Raw genomic sequence first — 27,830 nt, forward strand, 5'->3', positions numbered from 1 at the left:
CACTTCCCAGCAAATTAGGGACACTGTTGCTCCTGGGGTATCGGCGAGGACCATTCGCAACCGTCTCCATGAAGCTGGGCTACTGTCCCGCACACCGTTAGGTCGTCTTCCGCTCATGCCCCAACATCGTGCAGCCCGCCTCCAGTGGTGTCGCGACAGGCGTGAATGGAGGGACGAATGGAGACGTGTCGTCTTCAGCGATGAGAGTCGCTTCTGCCTTGGTGCCAATGATGGTCGTATGCGTGTTTGGCGCCGTGCAGGTGAGCGCCACAATCAGGACTGCATACGACCGAGGCTCACAGGGCCAACACCCGGCATCATGGTGTGGGGAGCGATCTCCTACACTGGCCGTACACCTCTGGTGATCGTCGAGGGGACACTGAATAGTGCACGGTACATCCAAACCGTCATCGAACCCATCGTTCTACCATTCCTAGACCGGCAAGGGAACTTGCTGTTCCAACAGGACAATGCACTTCCGCATGTATCCCGTGCCACCCACACTCAAATGCATAACTCTATGCAATGAACAGTTTAGGAGACACTATATGTGTTTAACATTAGCTTATAACAGGGAAAGCTCTGTAACTATGTGCACATTACAATACAGGTAGAGCATAACATGAAAAGTCAAAGAATAAACTGCCAGTGCTTGTGCTGCATACATCATCACTGATTGGTGCATAATTAAATCTGACAGCCACAACAACATACGTAGCATGTGATCTGACACTAAATCAGCCTCCTTGGTGAAACAGAATGTTGTTGAGAAAACACGCAAGGAAATTCATGTGATGTCTGTATCGAGTCATTGGGCAGTGGTTGCAGTTGTGTCTGTGGTGCTGATAGTGAGAGACGAGGACGCCGGTAGTGCATCCTGGAAGATGTACATTGGCTTGACGTGATTGAAATAAATGGTTGTGCTCTTGCCATTTGCTGCAGTGTCCGGCATCCATGCATCTCGTCTTAAAACATGGTATGGACCAGTATATGGAGGTTGTAATGAAGATTTCACATCATCCATGTGTAGCATTATGCAAGACAGTTGCCCAAATTGTGATGCACAAAACTGGGTGGTGTGCCACATCTGGAAGCCTTGCAAGGATAAATATGATCAATATTGTCCCCTAGATGAGGTATGAAGTATGGTTGCTCATGTAGAGAACTGGCATCAATAAAATCTCCTGGGAGATGTAATGCTTCATCATAAGCAAGTTCCACTGATAAGGAATCTGTCTCGCTTGTTCGTGTTCTGCAGACTAATTAGCGATCATCCAGTTGTATGTCATGACACATGAGTACAGCTTTAAGGGAATGGTGCCATCACTTGATCATGCCATTGCTCACCGGATGATGGCTGTTAGTCTTATGGTGCACATATCCATAGAACTTGGGGAGCTGGCAAAATCAAAGTCAAAGTCAGATTAGCAGCTGCAGTTGGTAGTAATGTGCAGTGGGCAATCAAAGCCAGATAACCATGCCAACACAAAAGTGAAGGCTATCTTCGACACCAGGCAAAGCATTGGATGGGGCCCAGTGTGCCACGAGTTATGTAGGGTATTGGAGGCTTGTCTATGAAATGCAGCTGGTATGAAAGGATGAGATGTTCCCTGAGAGACATTGGTGTACAGCTTGACATCTTCACCACAAATGTTGAAGAGCCTCAAGGTAATGCAGATGTAGTATCTTTAGGAAACTATGGAGCTCCTGGTTATCTTGTTGTGCCATGCGAGTTCTGTGAAAGGACTCGATACATTGTTTATGCATGAGAGCGATTTAGCAGTTACATTGTCAGTTCTGGAAATGTGCTTGATGTTGGTGCTAAATTGAGCTATAAGTTCTAGGTGATTATACTGACAAGGTGAGCAGTTGATGCTGTTCTACTTGATTTGTGTAGATGATAAATTCCTTTGCTTCTACCTGTGGCCAAAAGTTCTCAGCTGCTACGTACACAGTAAGAAGTTCACAGTCATAGATACTCCACTTCTGCTGTGACAGTAACAGTATGTGAGAAAAGTAAACAAGTGGTTACCATGAGACATCTGAAGATTGGTGTAACACGGCACCAATAGCAGTCTGACTTACACACAACACTAATGCTAAGGATGCGTCAAGCTTATGGTATGTGAGAAGTGCAGCATTCACCGTACTCTCTTTTGTGGCACCAAAAGCAGAGGACATCACAATAGTCCACTGTATTGGAGTATTGCCTCTAACCTTCAAGCCAGTAAGTGCTGCAGTGCTGTAGAGTTTAGCTGCAACATTTTTATTGATTTATTGCTCTAGTACCAGTTTCTCTTGAAAACAATTTATTTCAGAATTCTTGAGTGTAGCTCTTTAAGTTTGATATAAAAAGGCAGTTGAAATGCACAAAATACAGCTGACAAAAATTGTATATTTCTCAAGTCACACGACATCAGTGTGTTATTCCAACAGAAGATAGATGAAAGTTTAATACACATCTTGGCATAACTATTGCTATATGAAAGTGATTGATGCTATATTTTTTCAAGTAATCTGATCCATAGTCACACAGCTCAACCACCATTGACATGGACAAATATATTATTTATACACCAGTGGAAATGTGTTGGCATGAACTTAATAGGATCTACTGCCTTTGCCTCGGGATATTCCATGTACAGCATTGGATTAGACTGAGCAGTCCTGGTTTTTTTAGTTCTATCCAGGAGCTGAACACTGTTCGCGAACAGCTGAACGTGTTGATGGCCACAGTCAGCCGTCTTCAGGCTGCCTCGGAGTGTAGTGACAGTAGAGTCTGGTGCGTCGCATGGTACACCCCAGGTGTTACATGCTTCACCAACTGCCCCTGCTGTCGAGACATCTTCGCGGTTACCGGGCTCGGTTGGGCCACCCTCTCCCCAAGGGGAGTGGCGGGTTCAGTGGCGTTTGCGGCGCACGAGGCGGAGGGTCAATGTGGATGCTGGCCGTGTGTCATCGCCCGCTCTGCCTGTGAGTGGACATGTGCCCGTTCCTTCAGCAAGGTCCGAGCAGGCACACGGGGGGAGGGGTTTATTAGTTATTGGGAGCTCCAATGCTAGGCAGGTGATGGGGCCCTTTAGGGAAATAGCGGAAAGGTCAGGGAAAAAGGCCGGTGTTCACTCTGTCTGCTTGCTGGGGGGGGGGGGGTCTCATCCGAGATGTGGAGGAGGCCCTGCCGGCGGCGATAGATAGCACTGAGTGCACCCAACTACAAATTGTTGCTCATGTCAGCACCAATGACTCCTGCCGTCTGGGTTCAGAGGTCATCCTCAGTTTGTACAGGCAGTTGGCGGAATTGGTGAAGGCGGAAAGCCTCGCTCGTGGGGTGGAATCTGAGCTAACTATTTGTTGTATCATTCCCAGAACCGATCGCGGTCCTCTGGTTTGGAGCCAAGTAGAAGGCTTAAACCAGAGGCTCAGACGATTCTGCGGAGATCTGGGGTGCAAATTTCTCGACCTCCGCTGTCGGGTGGAGAAATGTAGGGTCCCCCTGAATAGGTCAGGCGTGCACTACACGCCAGAAGCGGCTACAAGGGTAGCGTAGTACGTGTGGAGTGCACATGTGGGTTTTTTAGGTTAGAGAATTCCCTCCCTAGGCCCAACAAGACGCCTCCTGAGACGCGGCAAGGTAGGAGTAGGCAAAATGCAACAGGAAATAACAATATTAACGTGCTAATAGTAAACTGCAGGAGCGTCTATAGAAAGGTCCCAGAACTGCTCTCATTAATGAACGGTCACAATGCCTATATAGTACTAGGGACAGAAAGTTGGCTGAAATCAGACGTAAACAGTAATGAAATTCTAAACTCAGATTGGAATGTATACCGCAGAGACAGGCTGGACAGTAAAGGGGGAGGCGTGTTTATAGCGATAAGAAGTGCAATAGTATCAAAGGAAATTGACGGAGATCCGAAATGTGAAATAATTTGGGTGAAGGTCACGGTTAAAGCAGGCTCAGACATGGTAATTGGATGTCCCTGTAGGCCCCCTGGCTCAGCAGCTGTTGTGGCTGAGCACCTGAAGGATAATTTGGAAAATATTTCGAGTAGATTTCCCCACCATGTTATAGTTCTGGGTGGAGATTTTAATTTGCCGGATATAGACTGGGAAACTCAAACGTTCATAACGGGTGGCAGGGACAAAGAATCCAGTGAAATTTTTTTAAGTGCTTTATCTGAAAACTACCTTGAGCAGTTAAACAGAGAACCGACTCGTGGCGATAGCATGTTAGACCTTCTGGTGACAAACAGACCCGAACTATTTGAAACAGTTAACGCAGAACAGGGAATCAGCAATCATAAAGTGGTTACTGCATTGATGATTTCAGCTGTAAATAGACATATTAAAAAAGGTAGGAAGATTTTTTCTGTTTAGCAAAAGTGACAAAAAGCAGATTACAGAGTACCTGACGCCTCAATGCAAAAGTTTTGTCTCAAGTACAGATAGTGTTGAGGATCAGTGGACAAAGTTCAGAACCATCGTACAATATGCGTTAGATGAGTGTGTGCCAAGCTAAATCGTAAGAGATGGAAAGAGCCACTGTGGTTCAACAACTGAGTTAGAAAACTGCTGCGGAAGCAAAGGGTACTTCAGAGCAAACATAAACATAGCCAAAGCCTTGAAGACAAACAAAAATTACGCAAAGTGAAATGTAGTGTGAAGAGGGCTATGCGAGAGGCGTTCAACGAATTCGAAAGTAAAGTTCTACGTACTGACTTGGCAGAAAATCCTAAGAAATTTTTGTCATATGTCGAAGCGTTAGGTGGATCAAAACAAAATGTCCAGACACTCTGTGACCAAAATGGGACTGAAACAGAGGATGACAGACTAAAGGCCAAAATACTAAACGTCTTTTTCCAAAGCTGTTTCACAGATGAAGACTGCACTGTAGTTCCTTCTTTAGATTGTCGCACAGATGACAAAATGGTAGATATCGAAATAGACAACAGAGGGATAGAGAAACAAGTAAAATCGCTCGAAAGAGGAAAGGCCGCTGGACCTGATGGGATACCAGTTCGATTTTACACAGAGTACGGGGAAGAACTTACCCCCTTCTTGCAGCGGTGTACCCTTAGTCTCTAGAAGAGCGTAGCATTCCAAAGGATTGGAAAAGGGCACAGGTCATCCCCGTTTTCAAGAAGGGACGTCGAACAGATGTGCAGAACTATAGACCTATATCTCTAACGTCGATCAGTTGTAGAATTTTGGAACACGTATTATGTTCGAGTATAATGACTTTTCTGGAGACTAGAAATCTACTCTGTAGGAATCAGCATGGGTTTCGAAAAAGACGGTCGTGTGAAACCCAGCTCGCTCTATTCGTCCACGAGACTCAGAGGGCCATAGACATGGGTTCACAGGTAGATGCCGTGTTTCTTAGCTTCCGCAACACATTCGACACAGTTCCTCACAGTCGTTTAATGAACAAAGTAAGAGCATATGGACAATAAGACCAATTGTGTGATTGGATTGAAGAGTTCCTAGATAACAAAATGCAGCATGCCATTCTCAATGGAGAGAAGTCTTCCGAAATAAGAGTAATTTCAGGAGTGCCGCTGGGGAGTGTCGTAGGACCGTTGCTATTCACAGTATACATAAATGACCTTGTGGATGACATAGGAAGTTCACTGAGGCTTTTTGCGGATGATGCTGAGGTATATCGAGAGGTTGTAACAATGGAAAATTGTACTGAAATGCAGGAGGAACTGCAGCGAATGGACACATGGTGCAGGGAATGGCAATTGAATCTCAATGTAGACAAGTGTAATGTGCTGTGAATACATAGAAAGATAGATCCCCTATCATTTAGTTACAAAATAGGTGGTCAGCAGCTGGAAACAGTTAATTCCATAATGTATCTGGGAGTATGCATTAGGAGTGATTTAAAATGGAATGATCATATAAAATTGATCGTTGGTAAAGCAGATGCCAGACTGAGATTCATTGGAAGAATCCTAAGGAAATGCAATCCAAAAACAAAGGAAGTAGGTTACAGTATGCTTGTTCGCCCACTGCTTGAATACTGCTCAGCAGTGTGGGATCTGTACCAGATAGGGTTGATAGAAGAGATAGAGAAGATCCAACGGAGATCAGTGCGCTTCGTTACAGGATCATTTAGTAATCGCGAAAGCGTTACGGAGATGATAGATAAACTCCAGTGGAAGAGTCTGCAGGAGAGATGCTCAGTATCTCGGTACAGGCTTTTGTTTAAGTTTCGAGAACATACCTTCACCGAAGAGTCAAGCAGTATATTGCTCCCTCCTATGTATATCTCGCGAAGAGACCATGAGGATAAAATCAGAGAGATTATAGCCCACACAGAAGCTTACCGACAATCCTTCTTTCCACAAACAATACGAGACTGGAATAGAAGGGAGAACCGATAGATTACTCAAGGTACCCTCCGCCACACACCGTCAGGTGGATTGTGGAGTATGGATGTAGATGTAGATGTAATGTCTGGAGTTGCAAAAATGTACAAGGTTTAAGAATTTTATGACTGGTGAGGATTTTTTAAAATTTCTGACTTGTATATTCAACTTCATGCTTTTAAACATTCTCTTTTGGCTGTGCCTGTCTCGGTTGACCTTGGAGCAAGTGACGATGTCAATGAGGAGGTATAGCTGCAGGTTTAATCATAACTTTCTACTTAGTCAGTTCACAACACAACAAGTGCATTTTGTTTACATTGTGTTTGTGTGTGAAGTAACTCATCTACATGTTTTTCATCATTTTATCTCTATTTCTTTCCTGTCTCACCATTCTGCAGTTGGCAAAAGAAAGTGTTTATGTGTATAAAATGTTAACTGGGAACAGGAATATAACTTTCTTGTTGTGAATTGTATGATGTAATTAAAGGAAACAAAGCATTTCTGAAGAGTGTCACGTCTAGTGAAAAGTACATCTCTTTAAATAAAGTTAATGTTTGAATAAACTGTTAAGACTTTTAAGTAATATCAAAAATATGCCCTGGGTTGGACCCAAACAAATATGGTAATATGTTCTGTGTTGTACGCAAAAAAAAAAAAAAAAAAAAAAAAAGTAAGCCTATCCATGTATAGGTTCTTGTAACTGGCGGTAACAGCCTGTTCATTACTTCTCCACTGATTTTTCATAAAATGTTCCATTAAACAGAAAATAAGCTTGTTTCGGACATTGTGTGAAGAGTTCAGTAAATATTTGTCTAATTTCCATCTTAGCTTAGAACTCAAAAAGTGGGACTCCCGACCATGTCAGAGCTGACCATAATATCCGCGCCATAGAAGCACAATTAATTGAAGCGGTGTACAAAGTCAGTGGAGTAGTGCATATCATGTTCCAACTTTCCCCACTTGTTGGCTCTGAGAATGCTCTTAATGTGACGCCAATTGTAAATACTGAAATTTACTATGAAGTGAAGCAATGCTGCATGTGAAAATTCCTAACTGTTCATAAGTGCTGTACCAACATTCTATTCTATTCTGCACTCAGTGTTAATGAAATTAAGAACTTGTCTCTTTTTATTCCTGTTTTACTTCTCTTTTTTATTTCACTTGCTTAGGTTTCATGCATTCTTTGATAGCAGCAGATAATCCTAAGCAATTCTAGCTCACTCTTGTTGCACTCATAAGGTAATCACCACAGGACTCAAAAGTTTGTAAGGGTTTTTCTAGTTGCAGTGTGCATTGATCACAGTCCTTTAGCTCCAGTGATTTCATTTGAATTTTGTTGTTGTAAAGGCCGTTTACTGTGCTATCTAACGGTAATATGTTAATGTTAATGTTCACATGATTGGAAACCTTTCCAAAACTGAAAACCAACAATAAATTAAATTTCTGAAGTGTGCTTGTGTAATGTGTAACTTGAGTGTCAGATGTTATCAGAGCAGCAGTGATTCTTTGGATGCAGTCCATCATAAAAATATCCATCTTTTCAACAAAGCCTGATGGTATGTTATTTTCTTTAGTAACAGGTTTTGCCTACAGAAATTAGTGCTGTCAATTACAGTTTGAAAACATGCATTATAGGTAGTACCACAAATAAAACAATAATTACTTTCCATAAGAACAGTGAAATTAATTTTTCTGAATTGCTATTAAGAATTCTTTTTTGTTTGTTATATCTTAGATAAAGCAGTTTCTTTCCACAGGTTTCTGCATGATGTGGGTGTGCCACCAGATGCACTTGGTGCATTCATAACAAAGAATCCATATATATTTAAAGAAAATCTTGATGATTTGTCAACAAGACTAAATTATCTGCAGTATAAAAAATTTACTGCTGATGGCATAGCCAGAATAGTAACTACAAATCCATATTGGCTTATTTTTAGGTAATTTATGAAGATAATTTACCTTCTTGACACACATTGTTCTGTATAAGTGTAACATTCCTACTGAAGCTGTTTGTAACATTGTTTTCTTTCCAAAGCACCAAAAGAATTGATCGTCGACTTGGCCACTTCCAGAAGACGTATAATTTGAGTGGACCAGAACTACGCATGCTTGCTCAGAAACAGCCAAAATTAATCACGTACAACTTGCACAAAGTGAAGGTAATATTTATGTTGTTTTCCCTGCATTTCAAGACTTTGTACATAATTATGTTAGTTTGAGTTGAACCTGGTATGTCTAATGGGTTCATTATTCAAATTTTTTACCAGTGTACTTCAGTATCGTGTCAGTAAACCAGCTGGCTGTCCTAAAATGTGACAGAAATCCACAGATATGAGTGATATAGGTGTTCCCCTGAGACAAGAGATGAGACTTGCACCAGTAACAGTGCATAGTTCACAGTGACAGCGATGTATGGAACTGCGTTGTTGATGCTAGGAGGCAACAAAGGACTGTGCACAGTACATCACATTGTGTAGAAGACATTAATGGTATGGGCATTATATCCTCACTGATACTCATTTAGTCTCGGGTCACAGGGGCAGCATTACATCATTTACATTTGTGGATTGATGTGGTGTATTAAGTGGCAAAAACAAATGGTAATATTGCCAGGAGCTTGGATTTTTATAACAATTTGATATGACAAGCTTGTCAAGAACATTCAGGACAAAAAATTCATTGTTATAGTTTCAAAAATAGGCACCTGATTTCATTGTGTTGAAAGGTATCATCTGAGTGCTATCTTGCCATGCTATTTTTGATGTAGAACATGTGTCTTATTCATATATACCTACTCCTCTGTTAACTTTATACTTACATGCAATGCATCGATGATATTTGGACGGGGCATCATGAATGAGTGAACCATACAGAAAACACATTACCTGTCATTTTGACTCTTCAAAGAGAAGTGAATATATTTGTGTCAGACCATTGCTAAGCTGTGGCACTAGCAGTAAGCAGGACTTGTGGGCTTACTATAAGCTCTCTACACAATAATGGCACTTCACTTATAAATTTCTCTTTTCCAGCTTTTCCAAAACAGGTACAGTCCAATTTTCACAGGGTAGTGGGAAAAAAATCATGGTATACAGTAATTCCTGACACATAGAAAGAAAATATCAGCATTTTTGATATTGTTCTGTTCATATTTGCTCTTGCAACCAAGTGAACAACAAGAAACACAGCACCAATCTTTTTTTTCTGACTGGTTTGATGCGGCCCACCACGGATTTGTCTCCTGTGCCAACCTCTTCATCTCAGAGTATTCCTTGCAACCTACATCCTCTCAAGTAGTCGCTGGATGTTTTCTAATCTCTCCTCTACAGTTTGTACCCTTTGCAGCACAGTATAATACCATGGAAGTCCTGTCCCTAATTCTTGTCAGTGTTTTCCATATACTCCTTTCCTCACCAATTCTCCAGAAAACCATCCCATTCATTACTTTCTCTGTCCACCTAATTTTCAACATTCTTCTGTAGTGCCAGTTTGCCCATAGTCCTTGTTTTACAACCATACAATGCTGTGCTTCAAACATACATTGTCCGAAATTTCTTTCTCAAATTCAGGCCTATGTTTGATACTAACAGACTTCTCTTGGCCAGGAATGCCCTTTTTGACAGTGCCAGACTGCTTTTTATGTTCTCCTTGCTCTGACAGTCATGAGTTATTTTGATGCCTGGGTAACAGAATTCCTTAGCTTCATGTACTTTGTGATCGCCAATCCTGATGCTAAGTTTCTTGCTGTTTTCATTTCTACTACTTCTCATTACTTTTGTTTTTCTTCAGTTTACAAGTCAGTCCATATTCTGTACTCATGAGACTATTCATTCCAATCAGTGAATGCTGTAATTCTTATTCACTTTCACTGAGGATAGCAATGTCGTCAGTGAATCTTATCATTGATATCCTTTCACTCTGAATTTTAATCCCCCTCCTGAACCTTTCTTTTATTTCTGTTATTGCTTCTTCAGTGTCTTGATTGATCAGAATGGCTGAAAGACAACATCACTGTCTTACAACCTTTTTTAATCCGAGTACTTCATTCTTGGTCTTTTAGTCTTCACGTACGTACCATATATTACACATCTTTCCCTATAACTTACCCCTATTACTCTCAAAATTTTGAATATCTTGCACCATTGTACATTGCTGAACACTTTCCAGGTTGATAAATCCTGTGAACATTTCTTGATTTTTCTGTGGTCTTGCTTCAATTATCAACCACAATGTCAGCACTTCCTTTCTGGTGCCTTTATCTTTCCTAAAACCAAACTGCTTGTCATCTAACACAGCCTCAATTTTATTTTCCATTCTTCTGTATATTATTCTTGTCAGCAACTTGGATGCATGAAGTGTTAAGCTGATTGTGCAATAATTCCTACACTTGTTGGCTCTTGCAATCTTCGAATGGTGTGGATGATGTTTTTCCAAAAGTCTGATGGTGTATCACCAGACTCATATTTTCTACATATCAGCTTGAATAGCCATTTTATTGCTAATTCCCCCAGTGATTTTAAAAATTCTGATGGAATGTTACTTAACCCTTCTTCATTATTCAGTTTTAAGTGTTCCAAAGCTTCTTTAAATTCTGATTCTAATACTGGATCCCCTATCTGTTCTCTATTGATTCCTGTTTCTTCTTCTGTCTCATCATCAGACAAGTCTTCCCCCTCATAGAGGCCTTCAGTGTACTCCTTCCATCTATCCACTCTCTCCTCTGCATGTAACAGTGAAGTTCTTGTTGCGCATTTAAGAGTTATCACTCTTGCTTTTAATATCACTGAAGGTCATTTTGACTTTTCTACATGCTGAATCAGTCCTTCCAACAGTCATTTCTTTTTTGATTTCTTCACATTTGTGCCAACAAGTACACCTTAGCTTCCCTGCACTTCCTATTTGTTTTGTTCTTAAGCGACTTGTATTTCTGTATTCCTGAATTTCCCTGGGCATTTTCCTACTTTCTTCTTTCATCATTCAACTGAAGTATTTCTTCTGTTATCTTTTTCTTACCTATGTTTTTGTTTCCAACTTCTGTGACTGCCGTTTTTTTGCAGATGTCCATTCCCATTCAATGGAACTGCCTACTGAACTGTTCCTTATCACACCATCTATAGCCTCAGAGAACTTAAAGCATATCTCTTCATTCCTCAGCACTTTTGTATCCCACTTCCCTGTGCATTGATTCTTTGTGACTAGTCTCTTAAATCTGAGCGTACTCTTTATCACCACTAAAATTGATCTGAGTCTATATCTGTTCTTGAGTACACTTTATAATCCAGTGTGTGATTTTGGAATCTCTGCCTGACCATGATGTAATCTACCTGGAATTTTTCTGTATCTTCCAGGCTTTTCCAAATATACCTCCTCCTCTTGAGTCTTGGACTGAATATTCACTATTACTAACTAAAATTTATTACAGAACTCAATTAGTCTTTCTTCTCCCTCATTCTTAGTACCAAGCCCATATCCTGATGTAAATCTTTCTCTTGCTCCTTTCCCTAAAGCTGAATTCCTGTCCCCCATGGCTGTTAGACTTTTGTCTCCCCTTATGTACTGAATTACCTGTTCAGTATTCTCATATCCTTTCTCTCTCCATTTGCAGCTTGCAACATCGCCATGTTTACCTGAACTATCATTGTTGGTGTTGGTTTTCTGTCAAACTTGATGAGAACAACCCTATCACTGAACTGTTCACAGCAATACGCTCTCTCTCCCCTACTTTATTATTCATAACAAATTCTACTATTGTTATACCATTTTCTGCTGCTGTTGATATATAATCTATACTCATCTGACCAGAAATCCTTTACTTTCAATTTCACTTCACTGACCCCCACTGTATCTAGATTGAGCCTTAGCATTTCCATTTCCAGAGTTTCTAACTTCCTTACCATGTTGAGATTTCTGACTTTCCATGCATTCAGCTGCCATTACTGATAATTTTTATTCAAAATTTAAGTAGTGACGGGATTTGAACTAGAGACCGAGCACATTTTCATTCTTAATCAAAATGCTACACCTGAACCATGGGTACAACAATTTTATATGAGTTATATGAAACTGGTTGACCAACAGCTGAAGAGTTTAAGTGCTTCTTGTCAACACATTGCAACTTATGGAATGAACAGCAATACTGGATTTATAGTCGTGCTTCTGCAGAGAGACTTTCCTGCAACTGCTGTCCCCTCAGATGCTGTCACAAACCAAAGCAGTTTACTATGTATGAAGTTCAGCAATTGAGGTGAACAGATACCTACAAAAAGGTAACTCATTAATAAATTTATGTGCTTCTGCAGAGAGACTTTCCTGTAACTGCTGTCCCCTCAGATGCTGTCACAAACCAAAGCAGTTTACTATGTATGAAGTTCAGCAATTGAGGTGAACAGATACCTACAAAAAGGTAACTCATTAATAAATTTATGTACAATACATACACTTTAAGACTGGGCTATATACAGTTTGATTTGCTGTGAGTTCTTCAGCAGTGTTGAGTTATATACAAGGAGAGCAATATTCTTGATGGAATCAAATAGTCTTGAATGCCGATAGAATCTAAGAAATAATTGACAAGTAATAATGCTTAGTAGTGTCATGCTACATTGATGTACTTTTTTACTGCATTCTTTACATTAAGGTAGATACAGGTCTGAAGATACATTGACTCTTCTGGCAAAACTCTGAGTGTGGCCGCTTAAAAAGACGTGCCAGCCAGTCAGAGCAGCGAGATAATTTGAATTCAGCAATGTGTATGCACATCGCTCCCATCAGAGATAGAATGAGGGAAGAGGGAACTCGCTGGCGGCATGTTGTTGGGAGGTTTAAATGTCTCATCTCCTACGTAGCTGTGTGCGGAGCATTGGGTGCAGTTGATATCCTGACTTTTTCTTGCAAACTGCTGGGAAAGTATCGTCAGGATGCAGAAAGCTGTATGACTGATGCATTCTCAATGTCCATTACTTCAGTTGTTGATGACAGTGGATATGCAGGCAGGCAGGTTTGAGCTCCCCAGCAGAGGAATTGGAAGACCCATGCACCAGGATATTAAGTGCCAGCAAGGGCTGCTGAGGGACAGCATGTTGGGTTGCAGGCAATGTGTCTGGAAGCAAAGTTGCTTATGATGCCGTCAATGGGTGCCTGACACACTACAATTGGTGTAACGAGCAAGACCAGATGTCTTGAATGACTACACCAGATTACCAGCTATCAGGCTTGTTGTAGACACAACCTCACCCCTCACGTGGAACTTTGTTGCAAAGTTAGCATCCGAAATAGAGTGGCAAAGGTGAAAGAGATGCAGCAAGTGCAATGTTGATGACCATGTAAGAGTTCTGCTGGTAAAATTGCATGTGCAGGCATTGTACGGAACATGCTCAGAAACTACAACGAAGCATTTCCCTTGCATGCAAAGCACTAAGTTTGGACATCTGAGCCGTAAAAGTGCGAATGGTACCATACGGATACATTGAATTCTGTTTTGTTGGCAAAATTGCTAAAACCCCAACAAAGAAAACTGAGGATCATTGTCCAAAACAATTGTTTATGGTAAAACTTCAAAGCAAACAACAAAAGCAAGTACTTTGGTAGTGGTAGCACTAGCAGTCAAATGCACTGAAATAACAAAAATATATTTGCTGCATGCACTGACAATAATGGGCCATCATGTTTCCAGGAAGGACCAGTCAAATCAGTATCAATATGTTACCAAGGACATCAGGTCGAGGCCATTTGCGAATTTCTTGGTCTGGTTATCTGCACAGGTCTGGCAGCAGATAGCCATTTCTTCTGTCTGTTTATCAAGCCCAAGCTACAAACAATGTTGGTGTACTAGCTGTTTAGTTTGAACGATTCCCCATTGTTCTCTTTGAAATAGTTTCAACACATGTTGTTGCAAAGATGTGGGAATCAGGACTCACACTTGTTCATTAGGGACATGCAATAAAATTATTCTCTTCTGAAGAGAAAGGCTGTCGCATTGTGCATGGTATTTAGGAACTGCTGCATTCGAGATTGATTTTGGATTATGAGGCCAACCCAAATGATTGTAGTACTTGAGCAATTATACTGATTGATCATGTGTTATCCACCAAAAATCAGTGGAAAAAGCTTGTAGTGTGTGCAAAGCAGAACGATCAGTTTGGAGGCAAGAAACTTCTGATGTGTCAAAATCCAGATCATTTCCCATAGGTAAGTGAGACAGAGTGTCTGATTTGCATGCTGTGTCATAGGATGATAAAGAGCTTAATTTTGATAATTGGAAAGAAGTAGTGATCAAAGTTGCTGCTTCTGTGCTGTATGATCAGGTATCTCTACTGTTGGATGAAAAAGAGCAGCCAGCAGCTCATTATCAGTCAAGGTGCGTGTTTTTGTTAGTTTCTTTCTTTTTCTTCCCCTCCCCCCCCCCCCTCCCGCGCACACACACACACACACACACACACACACACACACACACACACACACACACAGATATTCATGAAACCTGGCGACAGTATAAATTATGGCTTTTCCAGCTGACTGTAGTTGACATGGGCCTTGTTCAACGTTGCCAACCTTGTGAGATAAAACTGCCTCTGTTCCATGTGTGATGATGCACCAGCTGCAAGCAGTACCACTTTTTGTGGACGAAAATTGGTAAAATATGGGCGGCTAAATAGCTAAACAGTGTTTATTTTAATTTCTGAAAAGATTGTTTGCATTCTCTAGTCCATTTGGAAGGAACAGTTTTACTCCAGAAGCAATGTGAAGGAGCAGTTATTTGTGCTGCATTTGGAATAAATATTATGTAGTATGTCAGTTTCCTAAGAACAACTTGGAGTTCTCATACATTTGTAGGAGAACATAATCTCCGTATGGCCTCTTAATGCTTAGCCAAGGGATGAGCACAGTGGGCATCAATGACACTTCCTAAATATTCAATTTCAGTATTGAAAAACAAACAGTTCTCTAAACTACACTTGACCCTTGCATCAGGTGAATCTTGAAAAAGAGACTCCAAAGTTTTGTGGAGCTGTTGTAGTGTTTGTCCAGATACAGTGACATCATCTGAAATCATTTGAACAGGGCAGAACATCAGATATCACATGTTCAAGAAAGTGTTGAAATAATGCAGAAGCAGAGACACTTCCAAAGGGAAGGTGCTGGTGTTCATACAAGTTGATTTGCGTGTTAAACACCAAACATGTTTTTAGTTGCTCATCCAGGGAAAGCTGGTGATATACATTAACCAAATCAATTTTTGTAAAGAATCATTCACCTGCTAGGCAATCCATAAGTTTGTCAGTACTTGGAATCGGGAAAGAATCAGTCGCTGTTTGAGCATTAACTGTAGCACAAAGCCTGATCTTCCTGTTTGCTTTTCCTGTGATCATAAGGGGAGATGCCTATCGACTTGCAGAAACAGGCTGTAAAACTCCAATTTCTTCTAACCTGTTGAATGAAGAGGCTACTTCATTGTGATTGGTCTGGTGTACTGGATGGGTGTTGTTAAGCTTAGGTTTTGTTTGTTCTTGAGTAACATATGCGTGAAAATTTGCTGCTTGTCCCAGTGTGCTGCTCAACAAGTGTCCACATTTTTCACATGGCTGATGAATAGTGGAATGGAAAAGTTGCATATCAATGGCATGCACAGTGCTCTGAATATCTAAATCAAATAAATCAAAAGCATACATGCTAAAAACAATGGGACTACAACATGACTGACCTACTGTTAAAGGCACTCATGTAGTCGAATTTCTTTATTTTGCTTGCAGAGTGCATGTTCCAAGAACAGAGATATTTTCACTGTTGTAGGTTGTGAGGTGCAGGCATCATCTTTGTAGTTGAGGATGTTCCAATTGCTCATAAGTATTTTGCTTAATCAGTGCGACTGAAGCACCATTATCTGACTGAAAAGGTACATATTGATTGAAAATCTGCTGAGGGATGAACAGTTTGCTGTTCATCCTCAGAATGTATTGATTTGTTCTGACTTGTGATTGACAAAGTGTTTAGCTGTACATCTATTAGAGGAGAGCTGGTGAGGAGAAGGTAAGTTTTGGACTGGGTGATGTGTTGTGCGATTCTGTTGCTTTTGCTGGTGATTCCAGGGTGGATTGCCAGGGTGTATCTGAAATGAATCTAGAAAATGAGAGGGCTGGTAGAGTGGGTCATAACAAGCATATTTCATGTAGCAGCCAATGTCCGCATCCCTTAGCATATGGTGCTATGTGTCACTGAACAGTGTCACCTACCGCCAAGAGGGTAGACATACAAGACGCCATCTGAGCCATCATGGTAGCAGGTCTGCAGGGCAATGATTTCAATGTATTTGTGACATAAGGTAAAAAGAAACATAGGGTTGATGTTTTATGACCTTTATTTGCAAGTGCTGCTGTCAACAAAGTTGCAGATATTCCAGATGGAACAACACTTTGGGTTTTCTCCCTCTTACTGGGATATAAATGTATTGCTTTTGGCTGTGCAAATGCCTGTGTCATAGGTGTTGCATAGAGGGCAGCACCTGTCCACACTGCGGAGTCTAGTTTGCCCTTGTCAGTTTGTCTGCAAAAGGGAACACTATTGTGTTTGTGCGGATAGAAAATATACTGCTGTTCTTGGGGGGAGATGGGATACATGCACTGTAGAAGGCAGATGGAAATGCTGATGCTGCACAAAGTTTGTTCTTTCAGTGGTTTCCGAATCATTGAGTGCCAGTTCCATGCACATGTTAGGCGCGTAATGGGGCCCCTTAGGGATAGGGCGGCTAAGGAGGGGAAGAAATCCAGTGTGCACTCCGTGTGCATTCCGGGAGGAGTCATTCCTGATGTGGAAAGGGTCCTTCCGGATGCCATGAAGAGCACAGGGTGCAGCCAGCTGCAGGTGGTGGCACATGTCGGCACTAATGACGTGTGTCGCTTTGGATCTGAGGAAATTCTCTCTGGATTCCAGCGGCTATCTGATTTGGTGAAGGCTGCCGGTCTTGCTTACGAGATGAAGGCAGAGCTCACCATCTGCAGTATCGTTGACAGAACCGACTGCGGACCTTTGGTGCAGAGCCGGGTGGAGGGTCTGAATCAGAGGCTCAGACGGTTTTGCGACCGTATTGGCTGCAGATTCCTTGACTTGCGCCATAGGGTGGTGGGGTTTCGGGTTCCGCTGAATAGGTCAGGAGTTCACTACACTCAGCTGGCGGCTACACGGGTAGCGGAGGCTGTGTGGCGTGGACTGGGCGGTTTTTTAGGTTAGAAGGCCTCGGGAAAGTGCGGGATGGGCTGCAATGTCAAAGGGTGCTTGGCAATTACAGGACGTGCTTGGATCAAGGAACAGTCGGAATTATAGTTGTAAACTGTTGTAGTTGCGCTGGAAAAGTCCCTGAGCTTCAAGCGCTAATAGAAAGCACAGAAGCTGATATCGTTATAGGTACAGAAAGCTGGCTAAAGCCTGAAATAAGTTCTGCAGAAATTTTTACGAAGTCTCAGACGGTGTTCAGGAAAGATAGATTAGGCAGAATTGGTGGTGGAGTGTTGGTGTCTGTCAGTAGTGGTTTATCTTGTAGTGAAGTCGAAGTAGATACTCGTGCGAATTGGTGTGGGTGGAGGTTATACTTAACAGCCGAATTAAGTTAATAATTGGCTCCTTCTACCGACCCCCAGACTCCGATGATACAGTTGCGGAACAGTTCAGAGAAAGTTTGAGTCTCGTAACAAATAAATACCCCACTCATACGGTTATAGTTGGTGGGGACTTCAACCTACCCTCGGTATGTTGGCAAAAATACTCGTTCAAAACCGGTGGTAGGCACAAAACGTCTTCCGAGATTGTCCTAAATGCATTCTCCGAAAATTATTTAGAGCAGTTAGTCCACGAACCCACGCGAATTGTAAATGGTTGCGAAAACACACTTGACCTCTTGGCCACAAACAATCCAGAGCTGATAGAGAGCATCATGACTGATACAGGGATTAGTGATCACAAGGTCATTGTAGCTAGGCTCAATACCATTTCTTCCAAATCCATCAGAAACAAATGCAAAATAATTTTATTTAAAAAAGCGGATAAAGTGCCACTAGAAGCCTTCCTAAAAGACAATTTCCATTCCTTCCGAACTGACTATGCGAATGTAGACGAGATGTGGCTCAAATTCAAAGATATAGTAGCAACAGCAATTGAGATATTCATACCTCATAAATTGGTAAGAGATGGAACGGATCCCCCGTGGTACACAAAAAAGGTCCGAACGCTGTTGCAGAGGCAACGGAAAAAGCATGCGAAGTTCAGAAGAACGCGAAATCCTGAAGATGGGCTAAAATTTACAGACGCGCGAAATTTGGCACGTACTTCGATGCGAGATGCCTTTAATAGGTTCCACAACGAAACATTGTCTCGAAATTTGGTAGAAAATCCGAAGAAATTCTGGTCGTATGTAAAGTACACAAGCGGCAAGACGCAGTCAATACCTTCGCTGCGCAGTGCCGATGGTACTGTTATCGACGACTGCGCCGCTAAAGCGGAGTTATTGAACGCAGTTTTCCGAAATTCCTTCACCAGGGAAGACGAATGGAATATTCCAGAATTTGAAACACGAACATCTGCTAGCATGAGTTTCTTAGAAGTAGATACCTTAGGGGTTGCGAAGCAACTCAAATCGCTTGATATGGGCAAGTCTTCAGGTCCAGATTGTATACCGATTAGGTTCCTTTCAGATTGCGCTGATACTATAGCTCCCTACTTAGCACTCATATACAACCGCTCGCTCACCGATAGATCTGTACCTACAGATTGGAAAATTGCGCAGGTCGCACCAGTGTTCAAGAAGGGTAGTAGGAGTAATCCATTTAACTACAGACCTATATCATTGACGTTGGTTTGCAGTAGGGTTTTGGAGCATATACTGTATTCAAACATTATGAATCACCTCGAGGGGAACGATCTATTGACACGTAATCAGCATGGCTTCAGAAAACATCGCTCTTGTGCAACGCAGCTAGCTCTTTATTCGCACGAAGTAATGGCCGCTATCGACAGGGGATCTCAAGTTGATTCCGTATTTCTAGATTTCCGGAAAGCTTTTGACACCGTTCCTCACAAGCGACTTCTAATCAAGCTGCGGAGCTATGGGGTATCGTCTCAGTTGTGCGACTGGATTCGTGATTTCCTGTCAGGAAGGTCGCAGTTCGTAGTAATAGACGGCAAATCAGCGAGTAAAACTGAAGTGATATCAGGTGTTCCCCAGGGAAGCGTCCTGGGACCTCTACTGTTCCTGATCTATATAAATGACCTGGGTGACAATCTGAACAGTTCTCTTAGGTTGTTCGCAGATGATGCTGTAATTTACCGTCTAGTAAGGTCATCTGAAGACCAGTATCAGCTGCAAAGCGATTTAGAAAAGATTGCTGTATGGTGTGTCAGGTGGCAGTTGACGCTAAATAACGAAAAGTGTGAGATAATCCACATGAGTTCCAAAAGAAATCCGTTGGAATTCGATTACTCGATAAATAGTACAATTCTCAAGGCTGTCAATTCAACTAAGTACCTGGGTGTTAAAATTACAAACAACTTCAGTTGGAAGGACCACATAGATAATATTGTCGGGAAGGCGAGCCAAACTTTACGTTTCATTGGCAGGACACTTAGAAGATGCAACAAGTCCACTAAAGAGACAGCTTACACTACACTCGTTCGTCCTCTGTTAGAATATTGCTGCGCGGTGTGGGATCCTTACCAGGTGGGATTGACGGAGGACATCGAGAGGGTGCAAAGAAGGGCAGCTCGTTTTGTATTATCGCGTTATAGGGGAGAGAGTGTGGCAGATATGATACACGAGTTGGGATGGAAGTCATTACAGCATAGACGTTTTTCGTCGCGGCGAGACCTTTTTACGAAATTTCAGTCACCAACTTTCTCTTCCGAATGCGAAAATATTTTGTTGAGCCCAACCTACATAGGTAGGAATGATCATCAAAATAAAATAAGAGAAATCAGAGCTCGAACAGAAAGGTTTAGGTGTTCGTTTTTCCCGCTCGCTGTTCGGGAGTGGAATAGTAGAGAGATAGTATGATAATGGTTCGATGAACCCTCTGCCAAGCACTTAAATGTGAATTGCAGAGTAGTCATGTAGATGTAGATGTAGATTTACTACCATCCACAGGTCCCTATGAGGGACAGGTTCACTTGAGGTACATTTTCCACTGCAAATCTCTTGTAATGGAACATGAGCATTTGAGGCCTGGTGTATGCGTTTTGTGTTGCATGGAAGATAGATGTAAATTATTCCTCAATTTGGTGTGTGTGTGTGTGTGGGGGGGGGGGGGGGGGGGCAGGAAGGTGATTTGCATCCCTACCACCTTCAGAAGGTTCACGCCCTTAACCCAGATGATTTTCCACATCAAATTGGGTTCTGCCACTAGTTTTGGAAAAGGTGTGCCATTTTTACGGATGGGGCATCCTTTACATGAGAGGGTATGTTCAACAGTCACAATCAGTTCATATGGGCATTGGAAAATCTGCACGCTGCCTTTGTTCATGATCACCAAGATCGCTTCTCTGTCAACTTTTGGTCTGGCTTGGTAGGTGATAACCTGGTTGGTCCATACATGTTTCCACAGTGACTGAACACAAACCAGTACTTAATCTTTTTATGAGAAACTGTGCCAGAGTTGTTGGAACATGTTCCACTCAGTGTCTTTCGATGGTGAATGTGGCACCAACTCGATGGTGCACTTTGCACTTTGCACATGCAGTACATGAAGCCTTTGGTGGGAACTGACTAGGGCGCAGTGGGCCAGGTGGGGCCATATGAAATCTGTTGTCTATGAAGCACCCATTGAGAATGATAATGAGCTGATAGCGTGCATTATGGCAGCCTCCGCTGCAATTTCCAATTTGCCAGGAGCATTTGAAAGAATGCAACAGTCACTCCAACATCATTGCGCGGCATGCATACAAGTTGGAGGGTATAATTTTAAGCACTTTTTGTATCTGTTTTCAAATAAAGGTTACAAAACTTCATCCCACTTCCCATTTACTTTGATGCACAAATACATTGAAATGTTGCCATGCAGACTTGCTACCATGATGGCTCGGATGGCATGTTGTGCACCTGCCCTCCTGATGGCGAGTGACGCTATTCAATGACATTTAGTGCTTTATGCTAAGGGATGCAGACATGGTTTTAATGACATCTAGCCCGTATACTAAGGGATGCGGTGCGGACATGGGTTGCTACGTGAAATATGCTTGTTATGGCCCATTCTATCAGCCTCTCATTTTGTACATTCATTTCAGATACATATGATATCCATATGCATTTCTTTTGCATGCACACTTAATGTGTTTGTCCTGATTTATGGGGATATCGGCATTGCACATGGTGGAGAAAGCAGTTTTTGTAGTCAAGTGCTACATAACATTTCATACAAGACTTCATAAAGTTTGAACTAGCTGAGGAAGTGGGTGGAAGTGTTACGCTGTGTTTGTGCTGTTGCCTGTGGTTGCAGTTGTCTCAGGCCACATGAATCAGGGGCTACTCTCAGCTATTCATGGCCATTGTTGCAACAACAGCCATATTAAAATTAAGTTCAGTGAATACTTACTCTTCCTGAATTTCAGTCGCTTTAAGCATATCCTTGAGACCAGGTTTGTGATGCTTTAAAATGTTATCCCATATTCTGTTATCAGCAGGTGTGTGAATAACGGGATCACCAAACATTTCATCTTGAAATGAGGCTGCACAAGAGTAGTTAAATTTACAGTTTGTAGTCATGACATTGAGTTAAGCAATCTATTCCTTGTAAGACTGATTACTACGATGACTCATACAGAAAAATTGAAACAAGCAGCAGCTCTATGGATCTGAGCTTTGAAGAAATAACCCAATTTGCTAACAACATCTTCATATGACTGACACTCCTTCCTAAGAAATAAAGAAAGAGCATCATAAATCACCTGATATGTTGTATGCTGCTCAAGCTTGAGGTGGTAATCTGTCCATTCCTCTTGTTTTGTATCAAAACAATGGAAGGGAGGAGGTGGGACCTGGGTGCTGGCATTCTGTGCTTCTGTGATTCGTGTTTGCTGGATTTGTTGTGCGACCCTCAATCTCCAGTAGCTGTTATCAAGGAGTTAAATTGTAGGCTCTGAAACTAAACAACTGTAGTGAGTGAGTGCTCTTCAGAAATTACCATTGCATACACAAATTAAGAAGAAGTAAAATATATTCCACATAAAAATTATGAAAATTTAACATGTTTCCAAGTGCCACACTCAAAAAAGCACCAGATGTATCACCAATGTCTGATGTGTCAGTAATTGAGGTGCCCAAGAAAGGCAATCGGACATCTGCAAAGAAGTAACACATTAATAAGTTTATTTACAATAACTACAGTTAATAATTGAGATATACAAAACTTTGACTTGGTGAGTGTTTTTCGGTGGTGCTGAGGTATATAGGCTGTTTCGGAAGTGATAGTCAGTGTTCAGGGATATGACAGGAATCATCATTCGAAACAAAGTCAAGTGAACATCTGCTCTAAAATGCATATCTTACGAGCTGCGAGTACTTGTCCATTAGAAGAGTTGTGTTTCAAAGTAGCAAGTGCTTCAAAGTAGCAAAGGTGAACAAGCGCTCATAGCTCTTAAGGGAAGCATTTTAGAGCACATGTTTACCGGACCTTTTTTTTTTTCTTCGTTTGGTCCATACTGCCACTTCCCAAAATTTGGAAAGCAAAGAGCTTGCAGTAGAAGAGATTTGTTTCATAGTATAAAAGATCAAAAATTGCTAATAGCTCTTAAGGTATGCATTTTAGAGCCCATGTTTAGTTGACTTTTTTGTTTCGAGTGGTCATTCCTGTCCTATCCCTGAATACTGACCATCACTTCTGAAATACCCTGTACACAACGAGACTAACATTCTTGATAGAAACACGTAGTCTTGAATCATGATACAATTCAACAAGTCACCAGCAAGTAGTCATGCTTCTTTGAAGTATTTTCTCACTCCATCCTTCCAGGCTAATGTTGATACAAGTTTTGCAGGCAAAGCTCTGAACATGCCTGCTTAAAAAGATACGCTGACCAATTAGAGTCGCAGGCAGTGAGGTCATGTGAATTCAGCATCCTCTGTCTGGTGGTGTGTGTATATGAAGCCTCGCCTCGAACACCCCCCCCCCCCCCCCCCCTCCTGCCCCCCTGCACGAGAGATGTTCAAAAATCATTGAGGTTTGAGGTTTGTTCAATACATAAAGTCATACACACACAAAAGTTGTACCCATTTGTTGTATACGTCATTTTAATAAAACTCCCACTCATATAGGCCTCACAATTGAAATGCCATCATCACCACAAACATGGAAAATCCACTTTCAGAGGTAGGATATGATGATTCTGATGTGTGGTCTTGAAAGCCCCAGTACGCAGAGTTTGTAGAGGAGGCTCTCATGGCACACTAAGTCAAAGGCGTAGGTGACGTCAAGGAGTACTGCTCCAGCATACTCCTTATTCTCCAAGGCTCCCATTTGCATCCTCAACAACATGCAGTAGCTGGTGTTGTGTGCTGTGGTTGCACTGGGAACCGAATTGCTCTGGTGGTAGTAGACCCTCTCTGTCCCCATGCTCCACGACGATGCTCCTCCACGAGCGTGTGTGTGTGTGTGTGTGTGTGTGTGTGTGTGTGTGTGTGTGTGTGTGTGTGTGTGAGTGTGCGCGCGCGCGCGTTTGTGTGTAAGTCTTGCATCTTTTCCTTCTTCCAGGATATGTTTTCATGCGGAGGGGTAATTGCCAGTCCTCAAGACATGTCTAAAAATGTCTATAATGGGCAGTACTGCATCAGGTGGGAGTTGCTTCAGCATAAGAGCCTCCACCTGGTCGCAACCACTGGCCTTCCTGGCATTGAGAGAGCGAAGTTGGAGTCAACTTTTTCTTCTGTGATTGGTGTGATAACAGCTCCTGCATCATCCACAAAGAGGATGGACAACTTTTGTTGTACGGACAACTTTTGTTGTACCGTTTGCATGTGTTGTTCATCATTGTGATCTTCTGTCAGCATAAAGTTGGCTTCAAAACTGTCAGCCAGGTTCACTGATAGTCACTCCGCTGACTTGCAGAGGAGGGAAATTGTTGCCCTTTCCTCAGTAGACTTCTTGTGAGTTTCCGTGTGGAGCCATCTTCAACATGAAGCATGGTTTCCTTGCCTGCCTAGTCCTGATTCCGGTGGTTTTCCACTGCCACCTTTATTTCAAGGTGTAGCCGGTTTAGATGGCACTTGGTGGTAGGATGTCACATAATTTCCCACTCACGGAAAGTCCTATTTTTCTCAATGATGGCCTGTAAAATCTTCCTGTAGGCCTTTGTGCTCCCCTAGGAGTGGCAGCATCTACAGCTCATAGTGTTTCTGCTGTGAGCTGCCACAACGATTCATCTGTGCCGATGGCATTGGGAACTGGAGTAACAGCAAGAGTGTCTCGTAGACCGTCTCTTAACTGTTCCCAGTTCACCTCTCCTAACTGTCAACATCTTTTAGGTGGCTCCGCACCTTCAAAATCCATGTCAAAAAGACCAGTAGATTGTCAGATGAAATAGCCTCTCTACTCATTGCAGCAGTAGTGACTTGTATTCACTCCCATAATTACTATGATATTGAGCACATCAGGACAGCAGTGGACACATTAGGGTAATTTGTGAGGTCACACGGCCTCAGTAGGAACAGCTGAAACTCTCCGACTTAGGGGCATATGGTGTATACATTCCATGTGCATACTGTTAATCTGTGGGTTGCATTAGAAATGGCACATTGGTGTTGCCTTTTGGTAATTGGCCACACTGGCTGATGCAGTGCTGTCCCAAGCACATGCAGAAGATTTTGGAGCAATTCTCCGATGATTTCAGTAGAGGGCAGAGCTCATCTGTGAAATCATCTGCATTTGCACCAATTATTCGTTTACAGAGATGTTTGCAAGACAAGAGCGTTCTGTTGTTGGTCCGCTCCTGTGAATGTCTACTGCAGCTGGCTGGGCAGCAGGGCACTCTGTATTTAGCCGATACCCGATAATGACTTCCTGATTGACGGAGCATACTGGCCAATGTTGTTTATGTCAGCATGCGACCCGTGACTGCTAGCACACTTTTCCATGTACAGCTGTACCAGGTTAGTATGGGGGGCGGACACAGCAGCCCTTCCTCTCGCTACATTACTAAATCCAGACCAGGTGTTACAATTATGGCCAGAGTATTATTGGTATGCTGTTTAGTGTCAGCCTTTCAGAATACTTCACACCCATGATAGCTGGCAAAGTGTTTTTGCGTGCAGTTGCAGCATTTGGGCATATCTTCTTGTTTTGTGCTGTAAGTATGACTTCCATGCAGCCCTGCACATTTCATGCATTTGAGTGGCATGGTGCAAAATCTCATGAAATGGTTTAAGCCTAAGGTGTTACATGGACAGACCCATGTAATTTCATGTAAACTTTACGTCACAAAAACCACAGAAAGCACGAAAATGCGCACTCGTCTATTTATTTACTGTAAATAAATTTAGACCTGAATAACTTATGTAAATTAATTTTGTAGAATGTAATTATTATTTCCTAGATAATATTTAAAATATAGTGACAGTCAGCCTGTGACTGATTGCAATCCATTGTAATATGTTTTTTCTTTTTGGTTTTAGAAAGGAAGTGAAGAACATTCCTGGTCGGATCTCTCTCTCTCTCTTGTTGTTAGCCTCTATTGATAGGATGCACTATAGCTTCACTCCTTTCGTGTCATTAATTACTCTTTCTTTCGTGTAGACAAATGTGATGTAAGTGTCATGTATTAGTTTTAGAACCATTTGCAATTAAAGTAATTTACATTAATTAAAAATCTCGTCAGTTCTGATTTTAATAGTTCTCCTGGTAGGTATGTGATACATAAAATGTTTTAATGCTTTATTGTTATGACCATTGACTATTACAAGCTTAACGGATCATGACGTGGAGACACAATGGCCAAATACAATTAGTATTCTGCCATTCATTCATTCGCAACTTCCTACTGCACTCCTGAGATTAATTGCCAATCATCACAAATCATTTTGCAAGCTTCAATGCAACCGTAGGACCTTAAATGATCTGGCCACAGTCTCCTAGCTATGATTCCATTTCACCCATAAATAACAGATACTGGCCTTGCAAAACTGATGGCAGTATTTCTAAATCTTGTGGTATTATTCTGGAAGTCAATTTGGTTGCTAACAAAGGTACGTCCATCATGAACATTGGCCATCTGCTCCAGTTAATCTTAACAGTTTTCTTTCCAGCGATTAATTTACATTTAAAGTCAAATTACCACACATTTTTATAATCTTGTGTCAGCAGATGCATCAGGCCCTGGCACCAGAAACATTGTGCCTGTTGGCCCTTACTGCGAAACTTTTGTACTTGAATACTGGTAAAACTGACAATGCCTTTCAGCTGGATTATTTTCCTATTCTCCACATTATCCACTAGTATCACCATAAATAGTGGAGTTTGCTTGTTTTTGGGGCTTCTGCATATGAGAGAGTGCCATGAAGCCAAATCCCAGGCCCTCAAACTCTTTTTTGAAGTGACCTGGGTCCACTTGGAATGGTAGTTTTTCAGAGGACTGCCTTGAGTAATTTTAGTGGCTCAGATGAGTGTGTGTTGTATGGCAGACCGTGGTCACGTGCCACACCCATTGCTGCAACATATTCCTCTTTCAATTTTACTGCAGTCTCATAGGTGTCTTATCCAACTGTTTTAATTGAAACAGAAGACTTTGACTGTACCATACTATTTAAGAGTTTCTGGAAACTCTTTTAAAATCAGTTGACCAGTGCATGACAGTGAAAGTAGGTGTGGCCATCTCTAGTCTACTTAACTGTATTTTAGAGTAATGACGATGTAAATAAAACAGAAAGAAACTTCCACATGGGAAAAATATATTAAAAATAAAGATTCCAAGACTTACCAAGCGGGAAAGCGCCGGCAGACAGGCACATGAACAAAACACACAAACACACACACAGAATTACAAGCTTTCGCAACTGGCAGTTGCTTCGTCAGGAAGGAAGGAAGGAGAGGGAAAAATGAAAGGGTGTGGGTTTTAAGGGAGAGGGTAAGGAGTCATTCCAATCCCGGGAGCGGAAAGACTTCCCTTAGGGGAAAAAAAGGACAGGTGTACACTCGCACACACACACATACACATATCCATCCGCACATACACAGACACAAGCAGACATATTTCGCTTGTGTCTGTGTATGTGCGGATGGATATGTGTGTGTGTGTGTGTGCGAGTGTACACCTGTCCTTTTTTTCCCCTAAGGGAAGTCTTTCCGCTCCCGGGATTGGAATGACTCCTTACCCTCTCCCTTAAAACCCACACCCTTTCATTTTTCCCTCTCCTTCCTTCCTTCCTGACGAAGCAACTGCCAGTTGCGAAAGCTTGTAATTCTGTGTGTGTGTTTGTGTGTTTTGTTCATG

General features: G+C 42.0%; 1 protein-coding gene across 2 annotated transcripts in view; it reads left to right on the forward strand.

The window, feature by feature from the left end:
- The window catches only part of LOC126320997 (transcription termination factor 3, mitochondrial), a 55,695-nt gene that overhangs the window by 14,011 nt on the left and 13,854 nt on the right, over positions 1-27,830 (forward strand). For both annotated transcript variants that reach the window (XM_049994139.1, XM_049994138.1), the window contains 2 exons: positions 8,132-8,314; positions 8,413-8,536. In XM_049994139.1, the coding sequence (XP_049850096.1) occupies positions 8,132-8,314; positions 8,413-8,536 (307 nt within the window). The remainder of the gene's footprint in view (positions 1-8,131; positions 8,315-8,412; positions 8,537-27,830) is intronic.

This window comes from Schistocerca gregaria, chromosome 2 (genome assembly GCF_023897955.1).
Source record: "Schistocerca gregaria isolate iqSchGreg1 chromosome 2, iqSchGreg1.2, whole genome shotgun sequence".
In the NCBI taxonomy this organism is placed as follows: Eukaryota; Metazoa; Arthropoda; class Insecta; order Orthoptera; family Acrididae; genus Schistocerca; species Schistocerca gregaria.